Consider the following 12,094-nt stretch of genomic DNA (forward strand, 5'->3'; position numbering starts at 1 on the left):
AAGTACTTAGAGTTAGAGTTAGGAATTATTAGCATTGGGCACTGAGAGAGACCTTAACTGGCACATGTGCTGTAGACTCTGCATTGCCTGCAGAAAATTCCTATTAATAACTACCATTGTCTTACTAAATGAATCCTTTTTATATTGACAGAAAAGTAATCATTTGACTCCTTAGGATTTGATATTGGGGACAAGTATACAACTGAGCATATCTAATGGTGCATCTTTCAATAGAATAGACCACCCAGTGTCATTTTATACAAATTTTAGATACTGCAGCTGGTGTGTCACTTTTTTGGGTTAGCTGGATTAAAGAATTTCTGGGAGAATTTATTTTTACTGCATTACACAAATGGGTGGAATCTTCTGCTCTTGCTGGTAGCAAGCTTGGATGCTGGAAGGGCATTTACTTAGGGAGGGTGGTGGTGTAGCTGAACCCAGCCACTTTCTGCCTCCACCAGAACTAATTTCTGTGTGAGAAGGCTCATGATCGAGCTTCCTGCTCTGCCACAATTGAAACCTTTAAGTGGCCAATTAATGACCACTTTAGGGCCTCACCTGCCACAGCTGAGATTAATCAGCTGCAGGTAGGCCTGTCGCCTTGAGGGGTGCACAACGGGTGAACCTGTGTGGCTGCTGTCACCTGGGTGGGGGCCGTCTATCAAAGGCCTGATCGAGGGACTGGACATTGGGAAGGGGAAGCCCGCTAAGAGCCATTCCCCTGCCCTTTCTTTCGACACCTCACTCCCACCCCCCCATCCCCCACCTCCCCCGCAACCCCCACCCTGCGAAACCTCCCCAGTCCCACACACTCCCACATTACTTAGCTGTAGCCTGGGTCCTCCATGATCCTCAGAGTCCCAAGAGTGTCCTTCTGGCAGCAGCCATGGACACCTAGTGGCGCCACTGAGCATAAGAGCTGCTGGCCCCTGATTGGCTGCCAGCTCTTGTTAGGCGGGACTTTTGCCATCTTGATTCCAGGGGAAGGCCCACCGGTGGCCTCACCACTGACTGATTGATGTGCCGTTTGGCAGGCCTTCCTGAAAAGAAGCACTGCGGGTCTCTCCCTGGCTTGCCAGTCGGCTGGCGAGACCCCCAAAGCCACAACAAAATTCTGCCCAATATTGCAGTTTTGAGTCTATGGATTTTGTCTTTCATAGTGGATCAGCCTATGAAAATGGAGCAGCATCATTCTGTAAATCAGAGGGGATGTATTTTAGGAGTTGCCTCCAGTTTCTTTTATTTGTTCATAGGATGTGAGCGTCGTTGACTTGGCCAGCATTTATTGCCCATCCCTAATTGCCCTTGAGAAAGTGGTGGTGAGCTGCCTTCTTGAACAGCTGCAGTCCATGTACCCACAGTGCTGTTAGGGAGGGCGTTCCAGTATATTGACCCAGAGACAGTGAAGGAACTGTGATATATTTCCAAGTCAGGATGGTGTGTGGCTTGGAGGGGAATTTTCAGGTAGTGGTGTTTCCATGCGTCTGCTGCCCTTGTCCTTCTAGATGGTAGCAGCCGTAGGTTTGGAAGGTGTAGTCTAAGGAGCCTTGGTGAATTCCTGCAGTGCATCTTGCAGATGGTACACACTGCTGCCACTGTGTGTTGGTGTTGGAGGGAGTGAGTGTTTGGGGACAGAGTGCCAATTGAGCGGGTTTCTTTGTCCAAATGGTGTCGAGCTTCTTGAATGTTGTTGGAGCTGCACTCATCCAGGCAAGTGGGGAGTATTCCATCACACTCCTAACTTGTGCCTTGTAGGTGGTGAACAGGCTTTGGGGAGTCAGGAGGTGAATTACTCACTGCAGGATTCCTAGCCTCTGACCTGCTCTTGTAGTCACAGTATTTATTTGGCTAGTTCAGTTCAGTTACTGGTCAATGGTAACGCCACGGGGTGTTGATAGTGGGGGATTCAGTGATGGTAATGTCATTGAACATCAAGGGGCGATGATTAGATTCTCTCTTGGTGGAGATAGTGCTTGCCTAGCACTTACATGGTGCGAATGTTACTTGCCAGTTGTCAGCCGAAGCCTAGATATTGTCCATGTCTTGCTGCATTTGGACATGGACTGCTTCAGTATCTGAGGAGCTTCTGCTTCGGTATCTGAGGAATTGAACCAAGCTAGTACATATAGAACTGCGTGTGTAAAAGTACAAATTTTTGATTTGTTTATGCTGTCTGGAGTAGATTATATGATTTATAGTTAATCACTAAAAGTGATTTGTGTTGCAGGCTGCCCAGATACCAGAAGGACAAGATCAAACCACGAGGCCTAAATCGTCTCAGCAGTTAACAATGAATGATATTATGACCCGTATCCGGGAGGTTGTCAATTCATGCCTCTACACCGTTACTCAAGAGTTTGAAGACGTTGATTATGCTAATATAAAAGTTATTTCTAAGAAGCACTTCAAGGAAATATTTTTCAAGCATTTCATGAGCCTCCCAGATGAACAGGTGTGCTCTTTAGAAACAGGAATTATATGTGGATGCAGCACCCCCTCCTTTTACTTCAAAGCCTTTATTTTCTTGGGAAAAATGGATTAACGAGTAGTTTGAATTATGGGTTTTTAATAAAACAGTAAAGGAGGATTTTCTTGCATGATTTCAATTCAATTAACATAATATATTGAATTAAACAACATTGAATGAAGAGGATTAATCTGTATGATTTTCTTATGTATTCTTTCTTTGATTTCTGTATATATATTTAAGAAAGAGAATACAAGGTGACTCTGTAGCACCACCAGTGGATCAATTGTTCCCAAGCAAAAAAGTAATGCATTCAAGTTCCATTCAAGGTTAAAGCATCTGCTTTGAATGAGTGATTACTGATGTGGAAATAAAAGACATTGTGAAAGGATAGAAACCATAGGAAATGCCAATGCTAACCTGTAGAAATGACTGTACTGGCTCTCTTAATAGTTTGATGCTAAACTGATTTAATCCCCAGTCTGAGCTAACCAATCTCTGCAATGATAGTAGTCTCAAACCCTTGTGCTATTTAGGGGGAATAAAATCAACTATGCAGTGGTCCCTGATGGGAAGTACACATGTATGAACATTAAGTGAGAATAGTATCTGTTGTCTTCCACATTTTGATACTGACCAACAATCATCCTTACTATCAACAGGCAACTGTCAGCTGAAGAAGAGTGTGTTAGGATGATTCATCACTTTCAGGAGAGGAGGGGAACATATGTAGCATTTATGGTTATTTTTGCAGAAGTGTGCAAGTCAGCAGCATAAATGTAAACTGAAGTTTGAATATATGTTGTAATGTTAAAATGCTAACTGATAGAAATCTGCTTTCAAATTTGTAAATATCCAACATCAAGTAAACTGCATATAGTTTTGGGTTGAATTTTGACCAGTTTTTCATTTCCTTTGATTTCACACTCGTAACCTTCAAGTAAATTGCATTTTATTGAAAAAAAAATTTGAGTGTTTTATTTAAATTTCCACTTCCTTTCAGTTTGAAAACCTATGGAACCATTTGCCAGTCAATGATTTTGGAAATCTGGACTACCACAAATTTCTGAAGCAATTCACTGGAGAGTCATTGGATGTGCAATCGAAGGGCAGTCAAGCAACATCACCGGCAAAACAATCACCAAGTGGACCAGTGAGTAGGCCTCCTTCTGAAGCTCAGCGTCCCAAAACTGTAACTTCCATCCACAGTGATTGCAAGGTACTATCAAAAGCTAGTTGTTTATCATTCTGCTAAGATCATTGGACCAGTAACATTGCAATGGCACATCTTGCAGCAAACAATGTTAATTGGGCTTGTTAACCTTACCGTTCACAAAGCATTAACTTGTCAGCACCAATAGATCTTGTACAAATTAATAATGATGAACACCATTGATGCATCATTATTTTTCCAGCAATTTTTGGCTCATTGTTTTTCTTTTAAATAATACCTAATTTGTTCCTCATTTAGATCTTTATTTAATTATGTGGCTTTCTGCAACTTTTCTATAATTGCAGTTTGCGTGCAACACAGAAATATTTGATAAAAGCTGGAAAACTAATTTCAAGAAAAGCTGTGTTGAGAATTTTGTAGATTAGCCATTGGATTAGAAATGAATGCCAACAACTAGCAAAATAATGATGGAAATCATTTGCATGTGATGAACTTGTTAATCCAGCTTCAAATGAGTGTGAATTAACTGAGGTGCTTAATTGTAATAAGTTGGCAGCCTTGCTCCAAAAGCTGAGTTTCAGGCTGAGGCCTGAAACCTGGCTTTCCTCGCAGCTGCTGCTTGATACCCTGAGTGTTCCTAGCATTTTCTATTTTTATTGCTCAGTTTCTGTGGTTGGGTTACAATACTTTGTTGCTCTACCACAAAGGGAACTCTTCAGCATCTGCACCTGCTGCTTGATATTGTCACTGGGCAATAAACACAGTGGTAAGCAATTCTCTAGCCTAAAGAACACCCACCTTGAGCAACCAAACTACACAAAAATTATAAATAGAGAAATGTATGCATTTTGCCCACTACATAATTGTGAACAAAACTGAAAGGCACAGAATTATAAATCAAAACACCAGTCCTACATTTTTAGCGTCCAGCACTAACTTCCATTTATCCAGCTTTTTCTTGCATGCCTAATGTGTGACTTGTTTCTCATTTATTATTACAATAATTTGAACAAGCTTGTGAACCATTTTTCATTTGAGATGTATGTTTTCCAACCATGTTGTGACCTAAAATCTTTTGGCACAACTTTTGTCACTATGCAATGACAGGGTCTCTCCTTGCATCTCACTACAACTTTCTTTTGTGTTTTGCAGCCAGTGGAGTTGGCACAACAACTAGCCTCTGTGACACCATCAATGAGCTGTGAGGTGATTGAGCAGAAGCTGAAGAAAGATGTTTCCAAATTCTGGAAGGCAATAGAGAAGGAATGCAAAGAGAAGGACACTGAAAAACAGGGTGAAATTGATGCCAAAGATTTTAAGGGTTTGTCATCCTTTTTATATATTTTTAAATAGCCAATTATTAATCACAATAATAATTCCTCACTCACACTACCCACCTGAAATGTAACAGTCTTTTCTGGTGTGGGAATTAGTTTTGTGAAATCAGACTGCCCATTTACATTGCAAACATAGGGCAGACATGGATTGAGTTCTCTTTTGTAAGAGTTGAGAACAGACTAGTTGATCAGATGCCCCATCTTAAACATTTCTGTTATTCACGAAATGGTGGGACCAAGGAACCAACTCCTATGAATGACGGGAATATAATACATATTTTGGAGGAGGCACTTTCTTCAGCAATTCTCAATTTACAATATTTCTTTAATTCTGGATACTGTTTTAATATGTTTTTATTGGATAAATGATGAAATTCTGAAGGCCTTAGTTTAAGTTATGGATGAAGCTTAGCTTCTTGGAACAAGCCGAATCGACACAGCTTTAATCATTGGAAGATTAGCAGATACTACAGATAGTGACCCAAGGTGTTTTCAGGGATAGAGAGTTGATTGAAATGTAAGACATTTTGTCAATTTCCTTTTTCCTTATGGTCCTAAGTGATCAGTTCCCAGCTTCTTCAGACTAACACAGCATTTTCTGGGCAGTGGTGCTTCTCAATGTTTGGTGACAAAAATCGGCATAACGTTTAAATTTCCCATGCTGCCACAAGGTCTCCTCAAAGTGTACCTTTTTAATGTTCTGCTGCATGCACCTTGTTAGCTCCATGATCAGGTGATTCTGCACTAAAAAAAATAGACAAAAGTTGAACAATGAGATTTCAGCAGCTCTATCATCAAAGTTATACTGGATAATCAGGAGAACCCCATAAAAATTCATCCTCATAATGACTAAATCTGAGTTTTATCATCTCAACAGTGATTAACTGCTGTGTTCCGACAGTATGGGCTGGTATCGGGGTGATCAATAATGATAATGTGCTATATTTCAGTGTTGGACTCAACAGTCGGAGGAAATTAGCACCAAATGGGGTGGGAAAATCATTGCATTTGTTCAGAAGTAGTTTTTCTCTAAGCTAGCAATACTGTACAGCTTCTTTGAATAAATATGTTTTTCTTTATGGATAAAATGTATCGTTGGTCCTCTTGGTGAAAACGAAACATATTCACATCTATTTTGTTTGCAAAATTAGGGTAATTAGGGATGGGCAACAAATGCTGGCCTTGCCAGCGACACCTACATCCTGTGGAAGAATAAAAAACAATGTGGCTTCACTAGAAATAATCTTTTAATCTTGATCAGCCTAAATAGCTTTCATTGGCCAATGGAGAGAAAATGTTAGACTTTTTTCACATATCCACACACACATGACAACAGTCCATGTTTCACACAGATAGTCAGTGATTTGACAGCAGTATATGCATGTTCACATTTGTGGGCAAAAACAAATGATGTACCCAGCTGTCCCCCTCAGTGGTGCTCTCTGTTTCTACCTCTGGTTGCTACACCAAGAGGTTGAATGCTCACTGGGATGTGCAATGACATTCAACCCCCAGGGTAGCAGCAGGAGAAAGTAGAAGCTGCAAGTGATGCATATGAATAACAGAGCTGGGAGATGTGTGGAGCAGAGAGTTATGACAAGCACCAGCATAAATTGAGGAGTGGGGATGAAGAGCACCAGCTTGAAATGGGGCAGGGGAGGGTAAAGACTGTTGGCATAAATAAACAATGAAAGGAGAAGAATGCCTGCATGAATTCAGGGACAGGGAGAAAAAGGCAAGCATTAGGGGTGAAATAGGGCAATGGTTGGAGGTGGGGGGATGGGATACCTTGTGTCATTGTGACAATCAGTTTTAGTAACAGGGAGTATAAACATGTGTCCACAATGTCTGTCATGTCTCTACAGTTTACATCATGATGAGATCCTGCCCCTCAGTATAACTACATATCATAGGCCTGATCTTGTGTTGTCAACTTTTCTGGGGTTGTGTTAGCTTTTTTGAAGCTGTTGTTCTATTTTTGTGAATTTTCCAGATTGGCATATGTTTCCTCAGCTATATCTAATTATTTATTGGATTGCATTTAGAACCTTTTTTGTGGTTAGGTTCAATTAAACAATTCTGAATTTTCTTTACCCTAAAGCAATACTAAATATTATTGAACGTAGCCAGTATTGCATTCACAGAAAGTTTATGTTAATTTTATTCAACTCATCAACTCAGAAAGTTAACTTGACAGAAAAGTATGTTTGCACTCAGTATGTATATTTGTGAAATATATGAACTCTTAGATTTTTCTCTTCAAAATTCTAACTTCCAGATATACTGAAGAAGTTTTGCACAATAATTAAACCAGAAGAGTTCCAGCAGCTGGCAAAAAAGTATGATATCAAGAACACTGGGCGTTTTGCATACAATGAATTTCTTCAGCGTCTTGTCCTGTCACTGGGGCCATTAGACATGAACCCACAGCAGCGAATGAAAATCCCACATCCAAAGATCCCAGTGCGTACAATGAACAATAAAACAAAGGTTCAAACAGTGAAGAATTACCTGCTTTAGCGCTGTTCTGGGGAAAATCTACTTTTTTCTTGGTTGTTTTAATTAATTATGCTATGAAGGCTGGATAGCTTTTAAAATCTGCTACAATTCCACAAAACCAACGTTAATGATTGCCTAAATTTTGGGGTCCCCATTTTCTCCATATAAATGTAGAAGTTAATTTTTCCTGAGGCTGACATTCTTTTTCTCCCTTGCACCCACCCATGCGTATGCTGGAAGCTCCTTGCTGGCTCATCAGAAGAGGTGGATTGTTAGAGGAAACTGTGGGAGCAGATGGCTGAGTCAATATTTCCTACCCAAACTTGTAAGAAAATAACTGTATACAAATCATACCTAAGGAACACCCATGAGTTTTTCTCTTAATTTAAAACATGGATACCTACTTATGAGCAGAGGAGTGAGTCATGAGGAGTATTTTTAGTATGAACAAAAATGAAAAGGAATAGTGTTTTGTTTATTTATTTTTTAAAGTCTTCTGACCCTAGAATCTTTATCAAATGGCCATCTTTCATGTTGTCGCTCCCTCACTTCTGATTGAAAAGATTGTAAACTTGAATCCCATATTAAGAGTTTGAGATGCAATCCAGCACTTCGTTGTTAGAAAGAATTTCCTACAATGCAGCATTAAAACTGATGTCCTATACTTCTCTCACTGATTGTCCCAGAATATGCACTACATAGTTAGCCTGCAATTAAAAGTGATGTGCTGATCCTACACTTTCTATCTGGCTTCCTCGTCACTAGTTGTGACCATTTATGAATTACTTGTCCCTTCCCTTGTTTCCAGCTGTAACCAGGTAATCTGTGTCCCTAACTAACCTGTGGACCCCTAATATCTTCTTAATATATTGATTCAATGATTTTTTTCATAGGACTGAGTGTGTGCATGGGATGTATTCTACTGAAATACCTTTTCTAGTACTTTTTTTGGATACCAAATCTTCAGCTGACAAAGCTGTATACTATGAGGCCAAAGCATGAAGTGTGCAAAAGGCACAAATAATTTTGACATAATGACCAAGGTGATATAAATTATTGATTGCAATGTGTAAAATAAAAACTCTGTTTATAGAGTTAAAATATATATTGATGCAATGGCACGGTGACACAGTACCATTTTTCAGTTATTTGTGCTGAGCAGAATCTTCTCATTGACCTTTTGCGTTACAAGTGTAGCATTGCACAAATTGTAACTGAGAAATGAAGTAGCCTTGTACATATGTCTTCTTGACTGTGAAATAATTACTCTCTGTCCCTCTCCCACAATCCTTAGTGTTCTGTCATAATTCTAACCATTTCAGTTCTTTTCCTCTATTCCTTCTTCATTTTCTCCTTTAGACATGCATGGCTGAAGTTGTGTGGGTAATGACTAGCTGCTAGGCCCTTCAGTTCCATAGGAAACTATTTAGCCAATATGGTTGATCACATTAGCAGCTTATGAAGCAAGAGGAGGATTGTCACTATTATGGAAGTTTACTTTTTTCTCAGATGTACCTGGCTACTTTGTTGCTCTATTTGCCATTCCAGGTTTTTCAAACCGTTTTTTTTCTTTTCTGTTGGACCCAATGAATTTGGTTAAGAGGCACTTCTCTCTTACAGATGAGTCCTGGAGCAGAACATGAGATATTTACGAACCTAATGATGCGGATCCAGCCATGTATAACAAAATGTTGGAAACTAATACGACGTACTTTCAAAGCTTATGATGACACTGGGAGTGGGTACATCTCACTTTTTCGATTTAGACAGGTTTGTGTTCTGATTTTAAAATAAGCCTGAATTCTGCTGAGAAAGGTTAGGGTGGAAGTTTTTTCAACAGAGTACTCTGCTGTTTTGCATTGATTTTACGGCCACTGTTTGACTTTTCTGAATGTGGGCTGATAACAAACTTGGGGTGGTTTACCTTCCCTTAACAAGTGTATTTATTGTGGTGTTGGAGTACTGTAAAACCAAAAACAAAAATACAATAATTTTGGTTTATTAAAAAGTTAAAAACAAGAAAGTTATTTTCTTGTTAATTTGCCTTTACTTTTCCATTCGTCACCTCCCCATTTTCTAGCAAGTGCCTGCAATTCTCTGCTGCTTTCTGTTCTTTTCATACGCAAACAACAAATGTAGTATTATAAAAGAAGGACCAGTAATGTTTTACCTTGGTAGAGTAAAGCACTTTGTAAATGGGGCAATAGTAGTCTTCAGTAAAACACCAGCCATCAGTTTACCATATTCTAGTTAATTCTAATGTGCCAAATTATCCTTTCTTGAAACTTGACCTGGAGTAAGACTCAGTGGTCATAATGTTTAAAATAAAATGGGGAAAAGATACTTTGAAGTAGGTTAACACCTTAAAATAGACAAGCATATTTCACATACATTATTGCTCCATGTAGTTTCCACTGATGTTCGATTGGAGTTCTTAATTTTGTTCTCTCTCTATTGTTCAGGCCCTGCGGCAATATGGTATCATCATAACTGAGGAGGAGTATTACTACCTGTGTTCTTATTATGACAAGCACCTACAAGGAATGATCTCATACAATGAATTTCTGCGCGCTTTTCTCTGATAACTGTTTACTTCCGGATTTCCCCAAATTTAAAAACGTTGCATTTGCAGTGATATGGTAACAGCTTTCTGATGATAAAACCAAATCCTAGACTCTCAACATTACAGCTGATTGCATCCATCCAGTACCATCCCAGTTTATATTGTTTTTCTTCACTTGTCAAAGATTGGGAAACTATATTTTAGGAACTCCCACTTTTTTCTGATTGGACCCTGTGCTATTGACCAAAAAAACAGACACCTAAGGAAATATTATAAATGACTGCATTGATTTAGCCAGTCATGTGAATGAGCATGTATGTATTAAAAATATATCACACTGACACCTATGTGTTACTAAGGTTATTTCTTGGGGGAATTTACTAATAACACACTCTAATGGCTTCACAGCAAATGAAATAATTGAAGCAATATATCATTACCACTGCATTAACCTATTATCTAAATGTGGAGAGGAATCCAATAAAAGTATTTTTTAAATTAAAAATTAAGACAGTTTTTTTTGCATTAATGGGAAAACAGTAATGATTTTATGATTCTTGTTAGAATGATAAGATAGTTCTGTCAATGACAATACTTTGTTCTGCTAACTTCTTCATGTTGGGCCACAGCTGTTCACAATCTATATTAATGATTTGGATGTGGGGATACTATTACACCAACCTGTGTGCCATCCACGCCAAGTGGGTCACCATCATGCCCAAGGATATCCACCTGGCCTGGCAAATCCGGGGAGAGCAGGCCTGAGCTAAAACAACCCAAATATATTATTTCCAAGTTTGCTATTGACACAAAACTAGGTGGGAATGTGAGTTCTGAGGAGAATGCAAAGAAATTTCAAGAGGATTTAGACAGGCTAAGTTAGTGGGCAAGAAAATTGCACATGGAATATAATGTGGAAAATATGAAATTATCCACTTTGGTAAGAAAAACAGAGATGCAGAGAATTTTTTAGATGGTGAGAGATTATTGTCCAAAAGAACCTAAATGTCCTTGTTCATGAGTCACTGAAAGCTAACATGCAGATACAGCAAGCAATTAGGAAGGCAAATGGTACGTCGGCCTTTACTGCAGGAGGATTTGAGTATAGGAGTGAAGACGTCTTGCTGCAATTATATCGAGTCTTGGTGAGACCATATCTGGGGCCAGAATTTTACCTTCAGCGTGCGGGCACGGGCCTGACAAGCTGGAACGTAATATGACACGCGATATTTCGCTAGGTGGGTGCGCAATGAAAACGGAGGTGCACCCGCCATTAATTAACGGGCCAGTTATGGCCCTTGAGGCACCAATTGTTTGTGAGTTTACGTAGCCCGTACGATTTTCAGGGCATTGCATGGGTGCGGCGGGAAGGCCACATCTTCAAAAACCTCATTCACAGGCGGGATAAGAGGGCTGCGTGGGATTGCTAATGTGAGTTGTTTGTACTTTAGCTTATATGTTGCTTGCTTGTGTGAACAGGATAACTTCACTTCACTTCAGAGCTGCTTTAACAGAAATAACGGAGGAGTCATACGACTTGGAGCCTTCCAGGCATCAGTCAGCCTTCCCTTACCTTGGGAAAGGGAATTGTGGTCTCTGTTGGAGGCACCTCCTCTGAGGAGGAAGAGAGAGCCAGAATGGGGAGGAGGCTAACTGTCCCTTTTCGGCCTCCAGGGGAGCGACCTGTGGGAGGACAGGCATAGGCACAAAGGATGCAGAGCCAACAGGAAGTCCAAGGCAGAAGGGCCCACAGAAGATACCATTATCCTGCTGCCAGGGTTTACAGGTGGCAATGCAGCTACCTCAATATGTCTGAGGTGCAATGCCGAAGGAGGCTTCACCTCTCAAGGGAGACGGTGACCTCCATCTATCAGATGATCAGCCCTGAGATCAGCTCCGACTGTGTGGGTGGACAGCGCATTCCAGTGGCTCTGAAGGTCACAGTGGCTCTCAACTTCTATGCCTCTGGCTCTTTCCAGGGGTCAGTGGGTGATCTTTGTGGAGTCTCCCAATCAGCTGTTCACAGTTGTGTCAAGCTGGTGACAGATGCACTG

At 40.2% G+C, this 12,094-nt stretch overlaps 1 protein-coding gene across 1 annotated transcript; it reads left to right on the forward strand.

Moving 5' to 3' along the window:
- Positions 1-2,233: 2,233 nt before the first annotated feature.
- Positions 2,234-10,540, forward strand: LOC144696375 (EF-hand calcium-binding domain-containing protein 6-like). The gene is made up of 6 exons (XM_078567587.1): positions 2,234-2,452; positions 3,471-3,620; positions 4,794-4,962; positions 7,257-7,441; positions 9,098-9,247; positions 9,940-10,540. Exons 1-6 carry the CDS (start codon positions 2,291-2,293, stop codon positions 10,057-10,059), a joined length of 936 nt encoding a protein of 311 aa, XP_078423713.1. The 5' UTR covers positions 2,234-2,290; the 3' UTR covers positions 10,060-10,540.
- Positions 10,541-12,094: the final 1,554 nt, after the last annotated feature.

Source organism: Cetorhinus maximus, chromosome 22 (genome assembly GCF_964194155.1).
Source record: "Cetorhinus maximus chromosome 22, sCetMax3.hap1.1, whole genome shotgun sequence".
In the NCBI taxonomy this organism is placed as follows: domain Eukaryota; kingdom Metazoa; phylum Chordata; class Chondrichthyes; order Lamniformes; family Cetorhinidae; genus Cetorhinus; species Cetorhinus maximus.